At 46.2% G+C, this 26,439-nt stretch overlaps 1 protein-coding gene across 16 annotated transcripts in view; it reads right to left on the bottom strand.

Moving 5' to 3' along the window:
- Window positions 1-26,439, bottom strand: part of LOC114904818 (myocardial zonula adherens protein) — a 136,925-nt gene that overhangs the window by 94,678 nt on the left and 15,808 nt on the right. For 5 of the 16 annotated variants that reach the window (XR_003796037.1, XM_029239151.1, XM_029239142.1 and 2 more), the window contains 5 exons: window positions 21,886-22,203; window positions 21,203-21,791; window positions 15,511-16,571; window positions 9,766-9,898; window positions 5,306-5,720 (listed from right to left, as the gene is read on the bottom strand). Coding sequence is in view for 11 of the 16 variants with exons in the window: in XM_029239151.1 (XP_029094984.1) it covers window positions 5,306-5,380 (75 nt within the window). In the remaining 5 variants the exon portion in view is untranslated. The other 11 variants (XM_029239144.1, XM_029239146.1, XM_029239143.1 and 8 more) reach the window with 11 other exon arrangements.

Genomic DNA, 26,439 nt, shown 5'->3' with positions numbered 1-26,439 from the left:
ATCCCTCTGCTAAGCACAAGCATAAAATCTCTGGAATACACAGGTGGAACAGGGCCTGCCCTGTCTGAAGTAGGCCTCTTACTTTGAAGTAGGCTTTGGCCCTGAACTTGCAGGCCTGATTATCTACATCAGGATGGGGCAAACTTTTTCTGTAAAGGGCCAGATAGTAAACACTGAGGGTCTGCAAGCCCTGTAACAACCATTTCTAGCTCAGAGTATACAAAACAGGTCGAGAGCTGGATCTGACTACGGGGTTGTAGCTTGCCAACCCTTGACCTACATACTTGGACGCTTCTTCCAGGCGGTATAAAGTGTCCTGGAACCCCCTTTTCTGTGTCAGGGCGGACTCCAGACAAAATTCATAAGTAGGAGGATGGTGACTTCTCCCTCCTGCTCTGACTGGCTCATCTGTACCAGGCTCACCATGTGCCCCGAATGCCAAGACCCAGAGAGAAAAACACAGGTACGAACACACACAGACACCAGTGTGACCTGGCGTGTTATGACTCCTCCCCCCTGACCCCCCCCCCTCCACACACACACCTTGCCCTTCCACCAAGGCAAAGGGACCTTTCAGAATACAGGCCCAGGCCTGTCTGCATTTCCAAGAAAGCTGTCTGGGAGAGCAGCCCTGGAAGGAAGAGTTCCAATCCTCGGCCACACGTTAGAATCACCTGGGGAGCTGCCTAAACAATGCTGATGTTATTCTCTACTTTCCAATGTTCTCATTTAGACGGTCTGGGCTGGGCCTGGGCAGAGGTATTCTAAGCTTCTCGGAATTCCATGCATAACCAGAGTAGAGAGCCACTCACTTAACCAAAGGAATGAAACTCTGACAGTACAACAGGATGAAGCACCTGGAATATTTGGAGGCCTTCCCAGAACTGTCAAATTCCTCACCTGGGCCGACACTCCCATCCACAGGGCACCTGCTTCCTGCTCAGGTGGGCCAGAGGTCACGGGCTGGCTTCATCCCAAGCTTCTCTTCCTGTTTTCCCGTTTGCCAACTCAGAGTTAAGTGTGGCTGTTTGAGGACCCTGGTGACACTCTTCTTTTTAAGCACCTATTACACCAGGCTTGGGGAGGCAGGGTCCTGAAACCTTCTCAAGTAGTCAATCATAAATAGGAGCAATGATGGGGTGCACAGGCCTCTAGGGGAACACGGAAGAGGGGGTTCAGAGCAGACTTCCTGCAGGAGCTGACCCTTTGTCAGAGGCGAGGAACAGCATCAAAAGCTTGGGGAATAGCAAGTAATTTGGGACATCTGCAAAGAGTATGCATGAGGAGGGGGAAGGGGAGGGCAAAGGCCAGATCAGAAGGCCCTGGGTACTAAACTAAGGGGGTTTGTGCTTGTTCCTGGGGGTACAAGAGTGAGGGGGGTCTTGAAGTAGAGGAGCTAGGTAACTGCATTTTAGAGGGATCACTCTGGCCTTAAAAGACAAAGAACAGTCAACAGGGTGACTAACATTTAGGAAATATCACTCTTCTAAGGAGGAAAAGAGGTAAATACCTGTGTGCTACTATTCTGTGTGCTGGGGGATATCTATCAGGACAGTTTTCGGCTGAGAGAGACGGCTGCAGGAAGCAAGAAGACCGTAACACACGTTATCACTGAAAGTATTATATTTTAGATCGAAACATTTCAACTTGGTCTCTAGTTAGTTGGCCCGGGATCCACAGCTCCTTGTACTCAATTCTACAATTTTTGAGGCTGACCTGAAAGGGTTTCCTAAGTGACCAGAAGCTCAGTGGTAACACCCAGCCTCCGGGTCTCAGGTTTCCTTAAGGATCCCCAGAACTCAGGTCCCCTTCACCCTACATCTGACACAGCGAGATGGGTGAACCAAAGCAGAGAAGTCGGGACATTTTTTTCCTGAGCCTACCACTATCAATTCTTAGTGGCAGAGGCTTTTTGGCTAAAACCCCTCAACTGGGTTCAGGAGGTCCCAGGGGAGCAGCCAACTGTTTTCTGAGTACAGCGGGCCCCCTGCCCATCCCCTCCCTGGGGGATGCTGCAGCCAGCTTCCTTCCACCAGACGCTGAGGTCCCACAATGCCCAGTGTCCCTTCCTCAGAGCCCCACAGGATGATACAGAAGTTATGCACATAGATGTTTCTGGGAAAGGAAAAGGAAGTGAGGTAAACACCTGTCTGACCTGTTCACCGGCCAGCTAAGGAGAATTCTTTCTTTTGAGCCTATCAGACAGAAATGGGACCCAGGAGAGTGAGGAAGTAATGACTGAGCAGCCCATTCCAGTTTTGAACGGAGGAAGCCTTTGCCAAATACAAAGAAATATTGGCAAGAGCAGGCCATGAGACAGTCCTATCCCTGTGGCCTTGTTGGGTTGGGTTTTGTTTTTTATGTGCCACTGAGGGGCCACAATACCAGTAACGGTAGCCAACAGTCTCTTATTATCGACAGAGCATGGTGCTGGGGGAACCCTTGACAAGTCTATCATCTCACACCACCCTCGCTGAACAGCTCAACCAAATACATCTGGCTGCACAAAGCAACACGTGCCTTTCCCCCAAAGCACGCAACCTGGCCACACAACTGATCTTTCACTGCAAAGTCTCATTCAGTGGGATTAACTGCATTTACAAAATTCCTTTCCAAATCACAAAGCAATGTCAATATTTTAAAAAACGTTTATTCTCCAAGGTCATCAACCTGTCTATGGTTATTCTCCAGCCAATTTATCTTCCTGCTGTTGCCATAGATAAAACTATTTTTAGTGCACAACTGGTTGGAAGGCAGGTTTTTTTTTTTAAATTTTATAACCCCTGCTGGTTGGCATCCATAAATGCCTCTCAGAGCTTTGTTTATCAGCTGACAGAAATTACTCTCCCACCTGTTTTTTTTTTTTTTTTTTCCCTTGAGAGATTTCAGATAAGAAGGAAGTACAAATTGTAAGTGACAGCTACTGAACAAAGGATAACTAGTGACAGTCTGGTCTGGCCATACCACCCTGGTGGCTGACTCAGAGAACTCCCTGCTCAGTGTCAGCTGTCAGCGCCATTTCTGGTTGGCCTGAATGCCTGGATCAACATATCCTGGTTCCCCTGCAGTCCCTAATTTGGTAAGCTCTTTGGATGAAACAGAAATGTTATTTTAATGGCTAACTTGTTACTGTTCAAGACCATCACTTGTCCAGTATCTGAGAGGAAAGACAGAACAATACAGAGTTTATTGAAAAACTTTCAACTTAGGGAACACTTTTTTGCTTTTCACTTGTTTGGTCTACAATTTTATTTTCAAGGCATCCTGTTCTTGTTTTTCCAAAAAAATAAGTGTTTTGCCCTAAAGCAGGTCCAATACACCACTGTTATACAGTATATGCCAAGAGTTCCATTTAGAAGAATCATATTTCCTTTTTTCAGTATCTCAACGATGTCAATTGCCTTACAAGGTCCCACTCATCCTGCAAGACTGAACACACGTCTCCTACAGAGGGAGGCCTTCCTCAGATGCTTCAAGAAGAACCTTTTCTTTTAGCTTCTACACAAGCTTGTCAACACTCTACCCCACTATTACAACCATCACTTTGCATATGGTAGTCTGTGACAATGTCTGCTCCCACAGTTGGAGTGGACCCCAATATCTAGCCCTGCATCACACAGATCTATAAACATTGTTTAATAAATCAATTAATCAAAGATCATAGTTTACACATACATACACACAGTACTTGTGCCATTTGCAAATCCTGAGCAGAGTTGGAAGTCATAAAGGGGACCCTAGAAACTTTAGATATCTTCTTTGCAGAACCTACCCATGTGCTAAGAGCAGCCCTACAGGGTCTGATTCAGGTTGCAGACCCCTTCAGACCAAAGTATTTCAGTTGTCTTATTCAAAGAGCAAAGCCTTCTCAGTAGTGTGTTCATTGTGCCAGACACCACAGCACTTACAACTAAAGAAATACTTGAAAGTAAATATTTGAGGAAAAAAAATCTTCAGAAAAGTTACCTACTATACTAGTCACATTTCATCCACCCATTATCACTCTAGCCACCCAACTAGTACCCACTCTGGAGGGGGACCTAGAGAATTTAATGCAATCTGGTCCCATGTATGACACTGTCCAGGCTCAGGGCTAGCTTTTCAGTGACTTCATTCTTTCTCAGTCATAATTATGTTCCAACTGAGAGGGATTTCCCCAAAAAAAGGCAAACATCCATCTTGGTGTAAGGCTGGGATTGTGGTTGGAAACCCACTTGGACCTAATGGGGATCTTTATTTATGAAGCTAATGATTGGACAACCAGAGTTCTGTCAGCCCTAAGTGGTGCACGTGCACATATCTGAACCCATCACCTGGCCCAGACCCAGGAGTAACACAGAGTCTTTCTTCCAGAGCTAAAGAAAAACAGCATTGAAGACGACTGCTAGTCTCTTGGTTGAGGTACACAAAATCAAACAAGCACGTCTACAAGACTAGAAAACAGGAGTACCAACGGGGGCCCTGGCTTGGACTTGCCTACTTGTTTAGCTAAACCTAGGGGAAATACGCTTAGAGAAGTCTCAACCACAGAGAAGTACTCACCCAAATGATGAGTACTGAACATCATAATGAACAGATGAACCAAAAAGGCACAAACCAAAGCCCTGGCAGTATGCTCTGCGGTATGAGTCTTGGAAGAGATATGAAATGGGAACGATGTGGCTAGCATTTCTTTCACAGAGCATCTGGAGAGATGAGAAAAGATGCAACAAAGATGGCAAAGAAACATCACTTCCAAAGGGCAACGTAGGTGAAGACAGTGCCCACTGTGCTAATACTTAAATCAGAACGAATAAAGCAGTTTGCATAAACCCAAGTCCCACAACTGGGCTCCTAGGTGGCCAGCAGCTAATTTTTACTTTGTATTGATAAAAACGAAGCCTACCTAGATTAAGCACACTCCAAATCGGTGTTACTCTATCACGAGTGGGGACAAGTGGCCCTTTCTTTTCATCACTGGAAGGAGGAAAGTTTGGGTGTTAAGGACATTCATTACCTTTGAGTCTCGAGATAGGGACAATGCAGAAAGTTTCCCTTGCTTTTTAAACTGGTGCCACCAATACACTTGGCTTGACAGGCGAGGCAGGAAGGGGAGGAAATCTCTGGGAATTCCCTAAAGTCCCCTAAGCCCTTTGAGCCAGTGCGGCGCCTCTGGGACGCAGAAAAGAAAGGTCTCGTTCAGAGCTGAGACAGGACCTAAAATCGAGTCCAGGTGGGGTGTCAGCGCCAAGGGACCGGTTTCCGTGCGTCTCCATCCCCAGGCAGCCGGGCAGCCTGGACCGGAAGCGGGACAGCAGCTACTCACCCTCCTGTTGGGCGCCCCGGGAGCGCTGGAGCCGCTGCTCGAGAGCAGGGTGACTGTGGACGTGGAGCGCAGCATCCCTCAGCGGCGTTGGTGGCGGGCTCGGCGCGGTGCTTCTCGCAACTGTAATAAGCCCGGGGCCGCCCCGCTGGAGGCGGGGAGGGTGGGGAACGCGCAGGCCAGTAGCGCCGGCAGGGGCAGCGCGGGGGCGGGGCTGAGGCCCGGCTCGGGGAGGAGCCGGGGCGGGTCCCGCACTCGCCTGACTCGTCAAGCTGCATTTTCTCCCTAGGGCGCAGACCCAGCCCGTGTTGGTCACCTACCTTCCCCCACGGCTCCCGGGGCGGGACTGAGTGCCTACCAGGCGTCCCTTCCAGCAGCCAACACAATCCACGGGCCCCTATCCTATGGAGTTCGCAATCTGGTGGGGATACCGAAAGATGACTGGTGTCGGTGCTTTGGTAGAAGAGGTGATACCCGTGGGAGCTCAAAACGTGGCCTTAGGGGTTAGCCTGTGTAGGAAAAGTCTTCCCAGAGGAGGTGATGACTAACCTAAGACCTGAAATACAAGTAGAAGCAAGCCAGGCATTGAATATTCATCACAACTGCTCATAATTATGTAATGGTTCCTGTGACTCTGGCTGCAAGTACTTTTCATTTATTACCTCATTTAATCCTCACAACCACCCTTTGAGGTACGCACTGTTATTGTCCTGTATCCCCATTTTTCAGATGAGGACATTGACTCACCAAGAGATTAAGTAACAAGGCAGGGGTCCCACTGTCTGGAAAGTGGCAAAGCTAAGATGGACCGTACAGTCTGACCCTAGTGCCTTGCTTATCAACTCTGCTGCCCCCCCTAGCAGAGGGAGGAGGCCAAAAGAACTGCCAAGTGCAAAGATGGTGGAAGGCAAGAGAAGGTTTGGTAGATTTTTTAGAAACTGAAAATACCACAGTGCAACGGGCAAATGGTAGACAAGCAGCAGAAGGGCACTGGGCCAGATCATGAAGAACCTGCTGTGCTTAGCTGAAGAGTTTGGCCTTTATCCTGAGGATAAATGTTTCTCAACAGGGGAAGACAATCCCTCTCTACTCACCCTTCAAAGCCCAAACACTCCCTCCCTACCAAGCTCTCCAGGACCCTCCTGCCCCGAACACTTACACCCATGAACCTTTATGCTTTTTGAGACCATGTCTTCTCAAAAAGAGAGTCATCAGTGTGTGTGTCTGTCCCCTTCCCCCACGGTGAGCTTCTGGAGAGTGAGGACCCAGCCTCATCCTGCTCTGAATTCTCAGTGTGGCACCAACACAGAAGATACTCAAGAAAGTTAAGAACTGTTGCTGAACAGAATTCCAACTGATCCTATGGGATTTGCTCCTTCTGAAGATGAGGAAACTGAAGCCAGAGTATCTAAGTGACTTTCCCAATGTCACACAGCCTGTGTTTTAACATCTCGGTCATCATCATCCCAGCTATGTCTGCATTCTACAATACTTGCTTCCTCTGCCTTTTCTCATCAAAGTCTCACCGTGACCAAAAACGTGGATCCTGTTACTGTCCCATTTTACAAATGAGGGAACTGAGACCTAAGGGCATTAGGTTAACTGGTGCACAGCTGGGACTAGACCTCTAATCTTCTAACTCCAGGGCTACTTTTTTTTTTTTTTTTTTTTTAACTATAGTCCTCCTGCATCTTCCTATCCACCCACCCTTCTAAAAACAGGTCATTCATGAGAGGTCTTTTCCCACGTTATTTCCATGAAGGCCCCTTTTCTTGGGAGGGTTTTATGTGACTAAAAGATGGGTCTGCCTTTCAATAAAACGTGGTCAATGTTGTGTTAGTTTTGGTGTACAGCACTTCAATAAAAAATAAAAATAAAAAACAAAAAGTTGTCAAAACACAGCTGCTGAAAGCCAATATGGGTTAGAGATACCTGCATGGTTACCTCAGGAGAAAGAGGCTAATGATTATTGCTGTTATGTTGCCTTGAGGTTCTCCTTTCTAGAAAACGGGCTGCTGTTCTGAGTCAAAATAACCTGGCATCATCGATGTTCGTTTATATTATGGCAAACACCCAAGTGATCACTCAAGATGGAGTCAGCATTTGAGAGGAAGGGTGGGGCATGGATTCATTTCTCCATTATCCAAGTTTTTTTCATATTGTTAATCCTTTTTCATACTCTATTACATTTCATTACAAAAGCAGCAGACTACACGTTAGTTGGTGAGCTCTTGGTGGGAACTGGATCTTGTTTACATCCCTGCCTGCCCAGTAGCTAGAACAGTAATTGGCACGTGGTTAAGTGCACAATAAATATTGAATGAGTGAAGAAATGATATTACAGAGTAATTGGCATGCTTCAAGTGCACAGTAATGTTGAATGATGAAGAAATGATATTACAGGGAGTTCCCTGGCCGTCCAGTGATTAGTACTGGGCGCTTTCATTGCCATGGCCCGGGTTCAATCCTCGGTCCGGGAAACTAAGATCCCACTAAACACACAGCGTGGCCAAATAAAGAAAGAAAGGAAAAAAAAAAAAGAAATGGTATTACAGAGTAATACTTCAACTCACTCACGGCCAAGCAAAACTAAAACTAAGACCCTTGCTAACCCAGCTCCTAAGGTAGGCGGGGGTCTCCAAGCAGTTTGCCAGCTGAGCTCCAGGATTGTCCCAGCCAGGAAAGTTCCCCACGCCAGCTGTCACTAAGGGCTGCAGGTGGTGCGTGGGGGCAGATGCCAGGCTCTGGCTTATGACACAGCGCCCCCCCCATGCCAGGCCAACACCTAAGGAACTGCAAGAGAGAGGGGAGTGGGAGCCCCCAGAAAGTGGAAAAGGAGAAGAAGGAGGAAAATAGGAAGACAAGTAGGGATGGAAAAACCAATGAAAAGGTAGATCTGGCAGAGAAAGGATAAAATGAAGTCATAGTCTAGGAACTAGGACTTCTATGAAGGGTTCTGGGAGGAGAGCAAAAGGAAGGATTGACCCTTTTTGAAAGAGGAGTCAAAGGTCAAGCACTTCTGCCCCCGCCAGAAGTCCTCCTGGTCTAGAACTGTGAATAGGAAGAGGGCAGACGTGGGGGGGGGGGGGGGGGGGGAGAGGGACGGGGCTCTGGTAGGGACAGCCTCCCTGCTTGCTCCCTTTCAGCACTGCCCCAGCCTACTCTGGGCCCTCCCTGAGCACTGCTGACAGAGGAGTGCCACCGGGCTGGAGGGAAAAGATGTTAGAACCCTCAGCCACCACCCATTCCCAACCACAGTAATAGCCACATATGCCTAAAAGCTGTCCTAAAGTTCTCTGCTGGAGCACAGGTCTGTAGAAAATTCTAGATGTCTGTATCCACACCCTCCATTTTCTTAAAATCAGTCACTAGATTGCACCTCCTCCTCCCATCCCAGAGCCTAGACTTCTCTCTCATATGCTCCAGCTTCTGCTTTCTGAATTGTCCGTGTTACTCTCTACAAAACCCTCTCCAGACTCTCTATCGGCATGTCTCGTTGAGGAGCTTATGATGGGACCCATTTCTCCAGCAAAGTCCTGAGTGGCAAAGACTACCTTTATTTCTTGGCAGAACCAATCAGGAATGGAATCACTGAGCAGGACACAGAGGAGGTGAGCCCAAGCGATGCCTGGCTTGCTGGTATTTTTTGCCCTCTGCACTCTTATGTCTCTGAGGCTTCTCTTTTTTTCCCCCTTCCATTCAGGTGTCACAACATCCCAAAGTCCTGGCATATTCCCGTTCTGAATGCCAAACAGAGGCCAAACTTTCACAATACAGAAAGGACGCTGTTCCAACCCAAGGACAAGGGTATAGAATTACAAAGCTCCTCTGGATAAAGTAGAACAAGAAACACCCCATATTCACCGGGTGTCTGAGAAGCAGAGAACAGGGCCTAGAGATAAGGAAAGCAGACTGAGAGGAACCCAATACCCCAGCCAAGTCACCCAGATACGCAGAATTTATAAACCTGTCTAGACGCAGGGGCTGGAACCTGCTGCTGACCCACTCTGGGGAATACAACTCATTGAAGACGATCCTGTGCTTACCTGTTAACTCATGGATGAATGTGCAACTGACAGGCTAATAATAAGTCAATTCATTGAACAAATAGGTACCAAGCACCTACTATGTACAAGGCACTGGGGACACAGAGAGGAGTAAGACAGACCCCCCTTTCTGGGAGCTCAACATCAGTTTGGGAAGAGGGATGTGAACTTAGCAAAGTACAATGCTGGCAAACACTTATACAACACTGTGCTCAGAGGCTTAAAATACATCATCTCACTTAACGCTTCCGGCAGCCCAGTGAGGAAGGTGCTATTACGTCCCCTATTTCACAGATGATGAAATCACATCACAGGGAGGTGAAGTAACTTGCTCATGATACCAACGCGGGTAAGTGGTGGAGCCGAGCGTCACCCCGAGTCAAGATGGCTCCAGAGTCTGTGTCCTTGACAGCTCACCTCCTATACTGGGAGAGGAGCCAGACTTGAAGTGTGTCCAAAGCACTCTAGTGGGCAGAGGACAAGGGAATCCAAGGCGCTGAGCTGCAGAGAGACGGAGGGCTCCTCTGGGAAGGCGGCATGGAAGCTGGCACTGCAAAATGAGGAGGGAAAGGTCAGGGCATTCTAGACTGGGAGTCAAAGGAAACAGTGAGGTCAGAGGGTCCGGGAAACGTGTGTTAGCCTCTCTAGCTTAAATCTCAGAACAAGACGGAATGGCTGGAGACAAAGCAGGCTGGGGTTAGACTGCAAAGGGCTTTGAATAAAGTTGAGAATCGATCTGCAGGTGATGGGGAGCTAGTGAAGGTTTGCGAGCAGGGCAGTGACAGGATGGGCGGCAGAGAGGAGTATGGATGGAGGCAGAGACCGCAGGGCAAGTGCTTTGGGGTCTGTGGGAAAAGTACTGATAAGAGATCAAGAGGCTCTGAACTAGAGGAGCCAGCGGTGGTGGAAAGGAAAGGAGGGGATGGATTCGAAAGACAGAAAATCATCAAAACTGAGTGACCAACCAAAAGTTGGAGGATTTTTGTGAATAGTACGTTATCCTAGTGAGTAGGGGAGGAGAATCAGTAAAGAAAATGGATGGATAAAGGATAAGTGATTCCCTTTCTTAGCTCTGGGGCTTTGTCGTGCGTTAAACACAAAGTCTGGACACCCAGAGGAAGGCACCCTCCTGGCTTTTCCAAGTAGCCAAATGGGCTTGTAGTAGAAAACTTGCAGACGCAAAGGTGGAAATCTTATGTATTTATTTTTTCAGGAAGACATCCTGGTGATTGTCTTTAAGAGGAAGCAGGCTCCACCCAATGTCAAAAAAAAAAAAAAAAAAATCACAGAAGGGAAAGAGTAAGTCAGGTGAGAAATGTTAAAGGAATTAGCGGCCTCCCTGAGCATATGGTACAAAGAGCGTCTCCTTTTGCCACCCCTGTACCTCCTTGAGGGATTTAGGAGTTTTGTTCCAAAAGATACTGACTTGGTGACTGGTCAGTAAATCCTACTGGGACCAGTTAACATATAAGTAATACCTGTATTTGAATCTATACCAAAAATAAAATCACTAATCTACAAAAAGGAATTTTTTTTTGCTTTTTTTTTAAATAAAAAAGCCCTGAAATGTTTCTATGTATACTCATGTAGAATGGCTGATACATCTATTTATGCTATGACCACCATCTTAGGTGGGGAACGAGTTTTCCCAAAAGCAGACTTTGAACCAAGGATCCATGTGCAGGGAATTACTGAGGAAGTGCCCCCAGGAGAAACCAGGAAGGGAGTGGGAACTCAGAAAGGGGAAGAAGTCAGCAAGGGCACCATCTTAGGTAAAGTTCCAGATCCAGCCTGATCCCGCCGGCAGCTCTGGAATGTCAGTTGCACCTCAGACTGAGTCCTGCCTCCAGACAAAAGAGCTGGGCTTTCGTACTCCTACACTAGTCTGTCATTTTCTCGAACGGGGTAGAGGGTAGAGGAAGTATATAGCTCACAGGCACTGTGGCACTCCATAGGGGCAAAGAACCTCTATGTCCCTAATAAACACAGACTATTAGCATCAAAGCTACATGCAAGCTGGGAAACAGACACACACAGCTGGTAAAAGACGGCTGAGAATATTTGGGTTGGCACCAGCTGTGTCCACTATATCTACATAAAATATGGATACATATACAGATACCGAGGGATATACGGTAACATCACTGCTCAGAGCAAAGATCTCTGGAACAGCAGTAACCTTAAACCACTGTATGGCCCAGAGAGTCTGGTACAAAACACTGTGAGTACAGAGAGTCTGAAAGGGTCAGAGGAAGGAACACTCCAACTACTGACGCAAGAGGCAGGATCCCCAAATTCAAGAGGCTGGAGAAAGGAGCAGAACCTGACAAGATGGAATGCAGCAAGAACACCTCTACGGTCCTTACCTTGCAACCAAAATCAACAGCAACACCAACAGAGGACACGGGACCAGGCTTAGTATCCACGGATAGTACTAAGGCTATCCGTGGAACTCAGCTGGGCCAGTAGCTCCACAGAAGCCCACCTCTCTATGACCCAGCACGTGTCCTCTAATTTCAAGATGACTTCAGAGGAAGGCAGGGTCTGGAACCAGAAAGGCAAAAGTCCTCACTGGGAGGTGCTGGACCATGCCTGGGAAGTGGCCTTCAGTTCTGGTGCCACGGTTTAAAGGAACAAGGACCATCCAGATGATTTCAGAAGAACACGACACAGATGATATAAGAACTTGACACTAAATAATGAGATTCAGGTGGCAGAACTGGGACTATTGTCCCTAGAGAAGAAAAGACTACGGTCGGGGTTGGGGGGAGGGTTGTTTGGTGACTTCAATTCTTGAAAGGCTGGCACTGTGGCAGAGTGGTTAAACTTGTTCTGTGTAACCCAGAATGTAGAATGGGGCCCAGTAAGAGCTACAGGGAGATGGAGTTCAATGCAATCTAAGAAATACTTTAATAGCCAGAGCTAGCCAAGGAGAGGGGATCAAGGAAAGAAATTGCTAAGGGTGGAAATGATGGGCAGGACCAACTTGTGAGGCAGGCAGGGCTTTCCCCATCACTAGAGTGTGGCTCTAGCGGGCTCCCCAAGCCCGGCTGCATGCTAGAGCCACCTGGGGTCATGGTAACAATATACTTCTGGGCCCTGACACTCTGATTTAGTGGATCTGGGACGATGCCCAGAAATTCACATTCTAATAAGCTTCCCAAACTTCTTCTTATGCCATCAGCCAGCATTTGTGCAAGGACCAGGGCGAAGACATCTCATCAAGGATGATTAGAGAGAACTCAGCCATCAGGTAAGGAAGGGGGCATAGGGTAGATGCAATTAGTCCCTTCAAATTCTAGAAACGTGTGGCCCTGGGATTGTGGAATTCTAGGTTTTGCATCAGGGAAGTCAGTCTGAGGAACAGTGTTTAACATAGGGGGACTCTGGAGCCAAACTAACAAGAGTGTCTATTCAGGCTCTGCCACATATTAGCTGACGGGTCCTGGGTACGTCATCTCCACTCTCCAAGGCTTAACCTCCTCTCCTGTGAAATGGGAGATAATAGTACCACCTCTTAGAGTCATTAGGAGGCTTGAATGAGAGTATAACATATAAATGGTATGACTATAGTATGTCGTGAAGTCCCTTCTAAAGAAAACTATGGATCGCCCGGTCATGTGTGGGGTAATGCTGAGTGTATAGAGGACGGAACACTCCTTCAGATTTGGAACAACTTCCTCAAAGCTAGTGTGTTGAGGGTTCCATACCACTGCTAACGTAAGACATTTGGAAAACAATAAAAGCGATTCTTTCCCTATATTTGGTTTGCTCTATTAAGAGAGATTAATAAAGAGAACTTATCTGCTCTTAGCATGTAACAAAAGAGGACCATATAACTTTACAACAAAACAGCATTCATTATTTTTTAATCCTAAGAAGACCAACAGTACTCCTTAACATGATTTTCTGCCTTTAGACCTCTAATGAACTCATGCAAACAGGCCTCCTCTCACTGCAGCCGCTGAGGCAAGTATACAATTTACTATAAAACATGACACAGGGATAGGAACAGTCACTTCTCTAAATTCAGTTTACACTGCCCCAGGTCTCCATCTGTCCCCGTCCTGCCGGTGGGGGTCTTTCTGATACACCACTAGTCACTCCAGGCAGGGCCTCTGTATGTGACTGTGAAGGTTGCTCATAGCAACAGGACTTCAGGCTATAAGAGGGACTGTCCCCTTGACAAGCTGTGCCCCCAGCACTGAGCTGTGTCTGCCAGAGGAAGGGATGCCATTTCTAATCCACACACAGCCATATGGGCTGGTGTGGCCCTGCCTGGCATGGGGGGGGCGGGGCACAGGGACTCTATTTCTGTGCAAAATCCCTCCCCCAAAAAACCCCATTCCAGCCACAGCCCTCCCCAGTTCAGTTAATGAGGACTCTGCTCTTCTAGGTGCTCAGGCCAAAATCCCTGGAGTCATCTATGATCTCTCCTTTTCATCTCACAGCTTACATTTTATCTATCTGGCTTTACCTTCAAAGCATCTCCAAAACCTAAACCCTTTTCATCAGCAACACTTAAGCCACCATTGCCTCTCCTCTGGATCCTTGAAAGAGCTTCCTAACTGGTCTTTCGCCTCCGCCCCCTCTAGTCAGTCCATCCACAACACGGAGGCCACTGTGGTCCTTGTAAACCCACACTCCTCTGTGTAAACCCTTCCAATGGCTTCACAGCTCTTCAGATAAAAGCCCAAGTCTTGAGCACTCGGTTTGTGTCTATCTCCCCTAACTAAGATCCAAGGTCTATGAGGGCAGGGGTTTTCATCTGTTCTGTTCATTCCTCTAATCCCAGTGTCTACAACAGTGCCTGGCACAGAGCACACATTCAGTAGATCATTCTACAGTGAGCGAGTGGTTTTTTTGCCATGGTCCCCAGGGCTGCAGCATGTTCAGATCAGTCCATTCCAGATCCCAGCCCCTCTGGAGAGGGGTGCTGTTGGGATCCATTGCTCACAGACCTGGAAGAACATCTACTTCTGGGTCCAAACCTCCCCTGATGTGGTTACACTTCAGCCTGCCCCCTGCAAGTCATCTCCTCCCCCTCCCCTTCAAGAGCAAATGTCACCAATCTCCCAGTATATCAGGGCTTTAAGGAACAAAAGCAATCCTGATTTGGACCTACACAGAGTGACCCAGACAGGAAAGCCCAGTTGTAAAACACAGGACGGATGAGAGAAACTGAGCTCAGAAAGAGGTGAGATTGAGTCCCCTCCAGGAGGTTAAAAGGTATTCCATTTTTTAAAGTTTCTGCAGACAAGTGAAACCAGGCAGATACAGGTTAAATGAAAGTAGGCAGATTTAAGATAGGACTTATTGCCCTCAAGTAGCTGGAGCATCTTCCAAAGATAACTAACTGTGCAGTGCTTCTCCAGCTTAACTGACCACAGGACGCTCCCTGCCCATGGCATAACTAGTACAAGCAGCCCACAGGACACTAGCAAAACACAAAACTCAGCTGGAGAGACCCTGCTCTATCTAAGGCAACTTTTTCAGAAAGCTGCCTTATCTGGCAAGAGAAGTTCACACAGAGCCCGATTACATGGGTAAATAATTGTCCAGTCCCGAGAGGCAGGTCGGAGGGCAAAGTCACCGTTCAAGACAGGACAGTGAAAGCTGAGCCCTGCTGTCTCCAATACGGTGCTGGGTCTGGAGTCATCCATTTATCAGAGGTTAATGTACTGAGGCTTAGGACTGTTAACGCTGTAACAAGTGCCCCAGCTGGAAGTGAGCTTATCCAATAACCCTTTCCCCAGAGAAGGGAGGGACCCATCTAACGCCAGGAGTGAAGAGGTGAAGAGAAGCCGGCACTAAACACTGAGCAGGTGCATGATAGGTAGAGCGCCCCCGATGGTGCTCCACGGCTTCCACGTTTACCTTGACCATGGTTGGAGAAAAGCAGCTGGATTTGACCTGATAGGGAGTAGGGAAGTACAGAAGGGTCTGGAACAACACCGAGCCTTGACAGGCCTGGCACCGGCAACGCAGCCTCACTGTGGGGAGCCTTGTGGAGGACTGCTGGGGCCCTTGGGGGAAGCTGGGTGGCCGTCTTCTTCAAGCGCAGTTTGCCCTCCCATGGACAAGTCACTGTTAGTAGAGCCCTTGAGTGAGTCTTCAAGGGCTCATGTTTAAGTTCCTATTAGGAACGAGGTATACACCTACCCGAGGAGAGGTGGAGAGACCAATGGACTGGAGGCCAGGAGACCTGGGTTCCGCTGGTGGCCCTGACCCTATGTGCGTTCACCTGAAGTCACGTCACCTCTCTGGGGCTTCATTTCCACGTGATAACGGAGGGTTCTTGGACTGGATGTGCTCTAAGGCTGCTTTTTAGCTTTGACGTTCCAAAAGCATCAATAAAATGATCCCAAACACTTCTTTGTTGTTACGTATTGGGGTTCTAAACTGCCCTTTCCCCAAAGTTGTAAGCAGTTTAATCTTATAATGGGTCAGGCCTCTGTGGCACTGGGCAGAGTTGCAGGCTACATTCCTGAAAAAAAAGTAGATACATGTCCATCACTGGATGTTCAGATCACAATGCAGGAGGAGACGCCTGCACAGGAGTCCTACACTCTCCACATCCTATAGCCCAGCAGCCTTGGAACATGGCTTTCCATGCTTTCTGGAACACGGTAGGTACCTTTACACTTCCACGCCTCCACATGTCTTGGGCTCCCTGGGACACACGCTCTGAGGTAGGCTTCTGTGCAGAAGGGTTTTGGGGGTACATACCTCTCCTGGAGTGATGGGACCAGGAATGGTAGAGGAAGGGGCTGACCTGAGAGGCCTCGGCTGAGCCTGTGGGGCTGATCCTCTGCAGCTGGGTTGGCCCTTCAGTGTCGTGCTCAACTGAGGCAAGGGGGCCGGCCCTTTGTAGTCACCTAATGACCAATCCCTGGATTCAGGCTTCCCCTGGGGAGGGAGCCTAACATTGGGCAAGGCAGCTCGCTCCAGCCAAGGGCAAGTCCACTGAGCCATCAGCATCCATTGCTCCCGGCAGCTGGGGGAGTGAGAGGGTGGTGCTCAGCAGCCGGCAGCATCCACGACAGTGCCTTTGCTCATGCTCCTCTCGCCCCTTCCTTGTCTCCCCAGCTTCGCCCCTCCATCACTGCTGCTGCAGTGCTTCTCCCAGTGATTCATCATTCTTTGCAGCCCTATTCCTCAAGGCTAGGGCTGCCTTATGCACCTCTGTTGCACCAGACAGTCACGTGATGCCTGGCAGGCAGCTGGAAGGAAACAGAATATACTGACTAAGAGTGAGGTCTCTGCATCAGACTATGAGTTCAAATCCCAGGGCTACCCATTGTGAGGGTAATCAATTTCCTTCCCTGAGCCTCAGTTTCCCAACCTGTAAACTGGGAGAAATGGCCATTATCGCTGCCTTTTAGGTGGTTAGGATTAAATGAATGATATAAGCAAAACAACTGGCACATGGAAAGTACTTAATAAAGGAGAGGAGCAGAGACGGCTGTCTCCGGGAGCCTTTTCTACTGCCTATTAGCAAAGGTCTCATTATTCAGTTTTAGGAAGGGAATGGAGAGGAGGAGCTGCAGGCAGCTGTGAGCATGAGAGGGCTGGGGGAGGCGTGCGGGGGAAACGAGGCCAGAAGCTGGGGGGTGTGGTGGTCAGAGCACGGGCCACTACGAGGACCCTGAAAATGGAGGAAGGAGCTGCAGGGAGGACCCAGGGCAAGCTCAGGAGGGCTGCGAGACCTGCGTCCTGCTTCAGATGTCATCATTGTCTTAGTCCTTCATCAGGACGTCACCTTCACAAACATCTCTGAAAACACTATCTCCACAGTATACGTTATCTCCCCCAAACAACATTCTCGGCAAATAAGCAGACAGACATATCACCAATGCCAGGCATTTCCTCCCTCCCCAGTTTACATTTCAGGACAATGTGTTCATTACTGTTGCCTCACAAGGGCCACCCTATAGACCTCTGAAAATAGGAAACAGCCTGACAGAGGGGGCTGGAGGGCCTGACTGGCCCGCATCCTGTCTCCCACAGGGCTAGACCCAGCTGGATACCCCAGGAGAAGCCCACTTCCTCCCCCTCCATCCTCTCCCTCAACAAAACCATCCAAGAAAGAAACATGTTCCTGTCCTAAGAGAAGAGAGACCTTTGTCCTGCCTGTATGACGGTGAAAGGGAAGGTGCACCATGCCTGGACACTTTTAACTCTCCAGCTTTCCTTGCAAATTTCCACACAGGCCCCCAAACGTGACTCTGTTCAACTTGTTTATGTTCACAATGTGGGTATTTTATTTTGTGTTATGTCATTTTATTTCATTTTTCTTAAAACCCTACAGGGTACAAACAAATCTGAACACGCCATGACTTAAAACCCCTTAGAGCATCACTATTTGTTATAAATATTTGACTAAAATAAAGCTGCCCTCAGTTCGGCAGGCCTGGCATATCATTCAGGCTAGTTTAAAATGAGGATTAGAATAGAGTGCAGGGCTTCCCTGGTGGTGCAGTGGTTGAGGGTCTGCCTGCCGATGAAGGGGACACGGGTTCGTGCCCCGGTCTGGGAAGATCCCACACGCCGTGGAGCGGCTGGGCCCGTGAGCCATGGCCGCTGAGCCTGCGCGTCCGGAGCCTGCGCTCCGCAACGGGAGAGGCCACAACAGTGAGAGGCCCACGTACTGAAAAAAGAAAAAAAAAAAAAAAAAAGAAAAGAAAAAAAGAAGAATAGAGCCCAACTTCAGCCAACTAAAAACTAAAGTAAATTGTACTACCTAGCAGAACCACATATTTTCATTCATTCGCTTATTTAGCCGTCTATTCATTTAATAATTCAATGATAAATGTATCAAGTACATCGTATGGTATTATATTGAGTACTTTCAAGGTGCCAAGTATTGTCCTAGTGCTGTGGGAAATGCAAGGATGCGTTAGAATCATCCCCTCCTGCAGAAGCTTACAGTCTAGAAGGGGCAGTGGAGAACAGGGACCAGGCTGCATGAAAGTATTATTCATTTGGAGCCTAAGACAGTAGCAGAAGATGTGAGGCAGGGAGAATGGCGGGGAGGGTAGCTGGGCTGGCCTAACACTCATATATACACAGAACCCTGGTTGCCATGAATTTTGCTATTAAATTTTACCCCAAATTCTTAAATGTCACTGAAGCATTTTAAGCAGAGGAGTTCCATGATGACATGTTGCCATCAGACTGTAAGTGGCCCCTCAGTTGCACATCCCCAGCCATCAGGATGTGCCACATAAAAGAAGCTCAATACAGTCAGTCCCCTACATATGAACCTTCAAGTTGCGAACTTTCAAAGATGTGAACACGCGTTCACATGTCCAATCACGTAAGTTAGTTCACGGGCCTGGAGTACACTGTCACGTGCATGCATCCTCTACAAGAGGTTGTGCTTTTGTGTACTTTACAGTACTGTATAGAGTACAGTAATACAGTATCTTTATCTCAAGCCCAGGATGTCCAGAAGCAAGAGGGTAGACAGAATTGAATCCAGCAAGGAACTAGAACCTGTGCCATCAATGTCAGGAGTGAGTGATATTGTACTATAAGACTAAAACTGTTTTATTTTTGTTTGTTTTTTATGTATTATGTGTGTGAAAAGTATTATAAACCTATTACAGTACAGTACTATATAGCCGATTGTGTTAGTTGGGTACCTAGGCTAACTTTGTTGGACTTAAGAACAAAGTGCACTTACGAACGCACTCTCGAAATGGAACTCATTCGTAGGTAGGGGACTTACTGTAACTATTTGTTGGAGAATGAATCAGTGCATGAAGATGTTCAAGAATAGCAGAAGAGATGGAATCTCTAGAGATGAGAGGAATTAGGACCTTGTGAAGTTTGGGAAGTGATTGGAACACCCACAATGACAATCTAAGAGATAATAAGCAAACATTGGTTAAAATGATTGCCAGGCTACTTAACATCATTAGCCATCAAGGAAATGCAAATAAAAACCATAATAAGATACCATTTCACATATACTAGGACGGCTATAATCAAACAGACAGATAATAACAAGTGTTGGCAAGGATATGGAGAAATTGGGACACTCCTACACTGCTGATAGGAATATAAAATGGTGCAACCACTTCAGAAAACAGTTTGGCAGCTCCTCAGAAAGTTAAACGGAGACCTAACATAAGACCAAGCAATTCCACTCCTAGGTATATACACAAGGGAAATGAAAACTGCAGCCATTCACAGATGTACGCACAAACGCTCGTAGCATCATTATTCACAGTAGCCAAAAAGTGAAACAACTCAAACGGCCACCAACTGATAAATGAATAAACCAAATGTGGTATAGTCATGCAATGGAATACTGTTTGGCCATAAAAAGAAATGAAGTGCTAATAGATGCTACAACATGGATGAATCTTGGAAATATTATGCTGATTTAAAAAACCTCTTCTCAAAGGACCACATATTGTATGGTCCCGTTTACATGAAATGTTCAGAATAGGCAGATCTAAAGAGAAAAAAAGGTGTGTCCACTATGGAAAACAGTATGGAGGTTCCTCAAAAGAAATTAAAAAGAACTACCATATGATCCAGCAATACCACTTCTGGGTATTTATCCAAAGAAAATGAAAACACTAACTTGAAAAGATAAATTAATTAAATAAATTAATTTTAAAAAAAAAGAAAGAAAAGATAAATGCACCCCCATGTTCATAGCATTATTATTTACAATAGCCAGGACATGGAAACAACCTAAGTGTCTATCATCCGATGAATAAAGAAGATGTGACATAAATATATATATGTGTGTGTGTGTGTATATATATATACACACACACACACACACACACACATATACATATGCACACACACACACACACACACACACACAACGGAATATTATTCAACCACAAGAATAAAATCTTGCCATTTGCAAAACATGGATGGACCTTGAGGGCATTATGTTAAGTGAAATAAGTTAGAGAAGGACAAATTATCTTGCTCATATGTGAAATCTAATAAAACAAAAACCAAGCTCATAGATACAGAGAACAGATGGGTGGTTGCCAGAGGAAAGGTTGAAGGGGGGGTGAAGGGGGTGAAAAGGTACAAACCTTCCAGTTATAAAAGTCAGGTGGGGACTTCCCTTGTGGCACAGTGGTTAAGAATCCACCTGCCAACGCAGGGGACACGGGTTCGAGCCCTGGTCCGGGAAGATCCCACATGCCGTGGAGCAGCTAAGCCCGTGCGCCGCAACTACTGAGCCTGTGCTCTAGAGCCCGCGAGCCACAACTACTGAAGCCCGCGCACCTAGAGCCCATGCTCCGCAGCAAGAGACGCCACTGCAGTGAGAAGCCCGTGCACCGCAATGAAGAGTAGCCCCCGCTTGCCGCAACTAGAGAAAGCTTGTGTGCAGCAATACTAAAAATCATTGAATTGCACACTTCAAAGGGGTAAATTATATGGTATGCGAGTCATATCTCAATAAAGCTGTTACCAAAAGGGACACACTGACACACATATTTGTGGATAAAACTTTTACACACACACACACACTGATGGCCAGGCCATGGGGAGGCCCAGTGGGGGAGTATGGTGACTCTGTAGCAGAGACAAGCAGTCTGATTCTCAAGCTTTCTCTGAGCAGCCCAGGTGGCCGGGGGAGAAAGCAGGTGAAAAGACAGAGCCGATAACAACTAAGCAGAGCTAACAGTTGCTGAGAGCAACCATGAACCAACCACTACAGAGAGCTTTACCCACATTATCTCATCACATGTACATGCACTTAGATGCACATACATAATTAAATATCACATCCCTCCCAGTGAGGTAGGTGCTCTCATAAATCCTAGCTTACAGATAAGGAAATGAGTTCCGGAAAGACGAAATAACTTACCCCCAGTTTCACAAGCTGTAAGGAAGGTGTGGAGACAGAGCCCGGGCAGCCTGCCCCTGAGCATAGGCACTTAATTCCTGATCAATGCCGCCTTCCCCAAGGGTGGAGGTCGAGGAGAGTGGGATGGTAGCGCACTAGGTGGGCCCAGGCGCCCGTGGTCCCAAGGAGCATGGAGAACTGGTCCTGTGGGTATGCCAGTGGCGTGCAGAGCTGCAGGAATTTGTGGAATTTGTGGTCACCACTCTTAGTTCTTGGTGATGAGATAATTTAAAGCTTGGTACATTCCAAGGTGCGGTGTAAGGAGGGCTGATCATGGGGGTTGGTCGTGGGGCTTTGACAGTGATGATAGGTTGCTCATCATCCCAGATGGAGAAATAACTGAAGTCGTCCAAATCTCAAAATTCTATGAATTTCAGAGGGATGTACGTGCCAAGGACATATCCCCGGAGGAAAGTTAAGGGAAATTCCATCACTTACCAACCAAATGTGGAAACAAAACATGCAAGAACCAGGACCCTGGAGGACACAATGACTTCTGTCAGAGCTTCCTAAACTTTCCATCACCAGGGGCATCTTTCCGTATCATTCTCTAAGAATAGCACATTTGGAAAAACTTCGTCTATCCCATTACAACTTAATGAATAATTAACTTTTCAGTATTTTCATAAGTCAGAGAGACTTACAATTAATTGCCAGGTGGAGCTTCTGATAGTTGAGACCACCAACCTTGCCTGGCTGGGTTGCTAGAAGCCTCGAGCCAAGAAACACTGATCTCATTGGCCAAGGCATCAGTACTTGGGAAGCTGTAGAATTTCCTTCCGTCAGGCTTTCCGGAGTAGTGGAATGGCCTTCAGGTCCCCTGAGAACTTCTGCAGGCCCCTAAGGGTACATGAGTCTTCTGTCAGGAACACTGTCCTCACCTTGTCTCCTGTGGTTAGGGCTGGTTTGTCACAGGCAGAGTAGAGAGGGGACAGCTGTGGATTTTACCAGAGTTTGGGACCCTGAAAAACAAGGTGCTGTTTAACACTAAATGGAAGATTGCACAAACACCTCTCCCCAACTTTCTAGAGTGATGCCAAGCCTGAGTGATTTTGTTCTTTTCAATAAAGGCAATGTGTTAGGTCTCGAGTCTAGATTCGTGATGCCCAATAGAAATATAACGTGAGCCATCTTAGTAATTTTTAATTTTTCTAAGAGTCGCATTTTTAAAAAGTAAAAGGTAGAATTTTAATAATATATTTTATTGAAGCCAATATACCCCAAATATTATCCATTTCAACATTAACATTACCATTAATAAGAACAAAATAGTAATGAGATATTTTGTATCATGGGGATACTAAATCTTCAAAATCCAGTGTGCATTTTACACTCAGCATGTTTCAAGCTCTCAGACTAGCTACACTTCAAGCTCTCAATAGCCCCATGGGGCTAGTGGCTATACAGCTAATAAAAGGAGGAGCTTGAATTGGGACGCCTTCCTCAAACCCCAAGTCAGTGCCATTTCTGCTGCTTAAGCCCTGTGTTTGTTCCAACACAAGTAAATGACTACTCTGCAGACATCCCTACAGCTCCCCCAGTCCAGCCACCCATGCAGGGCATGGCTGCCTGCTGATGCCTGGGATCTGCAGGGACATCCCAGGGCCAGCAGGCCACTTGGGGCAGACAGGGTCCAGGGCCCTAAACGCCATTCATTAGATGACCCCTTTCAAGCTCCTAAAAGAGCATGTATTTCCCACTGGGGCCTCCCTTCTGACTTTCCAGAACTTGGCATTCAAATTGGGTTTATCTCATCCCCTCCCAAGCGCTCCCCTCAGGTGCAGACTGAGTGGCTCTTTCCTCGCCTGTGAACTGGGAATCAGATAAACAAAGCAGACACAGGCAGGGGAGCACATAGAAGCAAAGGAAAGAAAGAACTTTCAGGGTTCCCTGTGGTGCCCCAGTCCCTGCTTCAAGTTCCCTGCCCTCTGGCTCTGCGAGACATCCCTCCTACCCCAAAACAAGTTCTCCTTGTCACTTTAATCCCCGTGGGATTACCCCAACCCATATGCTCCTGGATTTTGTAGATTATTGGATCAATTGTACAAACTCTAAAGAAAATCAAAGTCCAGAGGCAAATAAGTACAAAGAATTTATCTTGAGATGAAAAACTGGGATTGGCTTCAGACAGAATTGGGTCCAGATAGTGATTCTGCAACCACTTGCTGCTGACTTCGTTAAAAAGAATTTAAAGTTATGCATACCCGTGGTTTTGAAAGTCCAGTGGTTCTACAAGCTTTTTAACAAAAATGAGCATTCTCCTGCTCCATCTTCTACACCCTGACTCCCACTCTCTAGACACAACCGCTTTTAGCTACTCACTCTGATATTTATCTCTGCATATTCAAACACGACACTTACATGGCTATATCTAGGTTCTGTTTAAATTTTAGATCTTATCTATTGGTTTTCCAAATGGAAAGAGGTTTTGGTCTCTTAAATCTCCCCACCCACTTCCCCTCCTCCATTCTCCAGATAGAGCCATATTATAATTTTGGTTACATCAGTATTCAGTGCTTACACCCTATAGCCATGTGATTATTAGACCGTAAAGTGCATTATATATAGTAATACCTTCTTTCTTAGACAACTTTGTGTTTTCCCTGGAGTTAATAACAATTGTCACTTTTCTTCATTTAACTTCTTATGTACTTATTACTAACTCATCACTAACTTTCCTTCAAAAGTAGCAGTCTCTCAGTACGATAAAATTCATTTGGTCCTGTACCAATGGCATCTTTTTCTGGAGACAGCTCCCACCCGACTTCCTGGAAGAGCCCTCCACACTCCTGCAGTTGCCTGGACTGGTGGTTCTCCAGGCCAGTCCCACAGCGCCACTCTGGGTCTCCCCTTACCTTTGTCCTGGACGATTCTCCAGGTATGTTTCCTGGGATGGATCACCAGCTTACTTTAAGTCTTCCTCTTCCTAGGATAATCTTCCAATTTTGGAAACACCCAAGGGTAAAAAGGAATTAAAATTTTCAAGATTTGGCCTTTTTTTGTTTTTAGATTGTTTGAGATTTTTCTTGTTTTTTGAGGTAGGCTTGTATTGCTATAAACTTCCCTCTTAGAACTGCTTTTGCTGTATCCCATAGGTTTTTGATCATCATGTTTTCATTGTAATTTGTCTCTAGGTATTTTCTGATTTCCTCTTTGATTTCTTCAGTGATCTCTTGGTTATTTAGTAACGTATTGTTTAGCCTCCATGTGTTTGTGTTTTTTACGTTTTTTTCCCTGTAATTGATTTCTAATCTCATAGTGTTGTGGCCAGAAAAGATGCTTGATATGATTTCAATTTTCTTAAATTTACTAAGGCTTGATTTGTGACCCGAGATGTGATCTATCCTGGAGAATGTCCTGTGCACACTTGAGAAGAAAGTGTAATCTTCTGTTTTTGGATGGAATGTCCTATGAATGTCAATTAAATCTATCTGGTCTATTGTGTTATTTAAAGCTTGTGTTTCCTTATTAATTTTCCGTTTGGATGATCTGTCCATTGGTGTAAATGAGGTGTCAAAGTCCCCCACTATTATTGTGTTACTGTCGATTTCCTCTTTTATGGCTGTTAGCATTTGCCTTATGTATTAAGATGCTCCTATGGTGGGTGCATATATAACTGTTATATCTTCTTCTTGGATTGATCCCTTGATCATTATGTAGTGTCCTTCCTTGTCTCTTGTAACATTCTTTATTTTCAAGTCTATTTTATCTGATATGAGTATTGCTACTCCAGCTTTCTTTTGATTTCCATTTGCATGGAATATCTTTTTCCATCCCCTCACTTTCAGTCTGTTTGTGTCCCTAGGTCTGAAGTAGGTCTCTTGTAGACAGCATATAGATGGGTCTTGTTTTGTATCCATTCAGCGAGCCTGTGTCTTTTGGTTGGAGCATTGAATCCATTCACGTTTAAGGAAGTTATCGATATGTATGTTCCTATCACCATTTTCTTAATTGTTATGGGTTTGTTTTTGTAGGTCCTTTTCTTCTCTTGTGTTTCCCACTTAGAGAAGTTCTAAAGCTTTTGATTTCTTCATCGAATCTGAATGAGATCCTTGCTGGGTAGAGTAATCTTGGTTGTAGGTTCTTCCCTTTCATCACTTTAAATACAACAGGCCACTCCCTTCTGGCTTGTAGAGTTTCTGCTGAGAAATCAGCTGTTAACCTTATGGGAGTTCCCTTTTATGTTATTTGTCATTTTTCCCTTGTTGCTTTCAATAATTTTTCTTTCTCTTTAATTTTTGTCAATTTGATTGAGACTATGTGTCTCAGCGTGTTCCTCCTTGGGTTTATCCTGCCTGGGACTCTCTGCACTTCCTGGACTTGGGTGGCTATTTCCTTTCCCATGTTAGAGAAGTTTTCGACTATAATCTCTTCAAATATTTTCTCGGGTCCTTTCTCTCTCTCTTCTCCTTCTGGGACCCCTATAACGCGAATGTTGTTGCGTTCAATGCTGTCCCAGAGGTCTCTTAGGCTGTCTTCATTTCTTTTCATTCTTTTTTCTTTATTCTGTTCCATGGCAGTGAGTTCCACCATTCTGTCTTCCAGGTCACTTATCCGTTCTTCTGCCTCAGTTATTCTGCTATTGATTCCTTCTAGTGTAGTTTTCATTTCAGTTATTGTATTGTTCACCTCTGTTTGTTTGTTCTTTAATTCTTCTAGGTCTTTGTTAAACATTTCTTGCATCTTCTTGATCTTTGCCTCCATTCTTTTTCCGAGGTGCTGGATCATGTTCACTATCATTATTCTGAATTCTTAGTCTGGACAGTTGCCTATCTCCACTTCATTTAGTTGTTTTTCTGGGGTTTTATCTTGTTCCTTCATCTGGTACATAGCCCTCTGCCTTTTCACCTTGTCTACCTTTCTGTGAATGTGGTTTTTGTTCCACAGGCTGCAGGATTGTAGTTCTTCTTGCTTCTGCTGTCTGCCCTCTGAGGATCTGGCATTTCTGAAGTTGTCTTGGTGTTTTGGATATGTACAGAATTCTAGGTATGGAGAAGTAATTTTCTCTCCGAATTTTGAAGGCATTAGTCCAGATTTTCTAGTTTATATTTTGTTTTTCTTAAGAAGTCTGACACTATTCTCATTCCTAATATCCCCTTCCCTCCCCCTGGAAGATTATAGGGTCTCCCCTTTGCCCCTGGTGGTCTGAAATTTCACGATTACATGCCTTGTGTGGATCTATATTCATGCATTGTGCT

This window comes from Monodon monoceros, unplaced genomic scaffold (genome assembly GCF_005190385.1).
Source record: "Monodon monoceros isolate NGI ecotype Baffin Bay Population unplaced genomic scaffold, NGI_Narwhal_1 Super_Scaffold_21, whole genome shotgun sequence".
Taxonomy (NCBI): domain Eukaryota; kingdom Metazoa; phylum Chordata; class Mammalia; order Artiodactyla; family Monodontidae; genus Monodon; species Monodon monoceros.
This window is presented reverse-complemented; position numbering and strand designations above follow the sequence as displayed.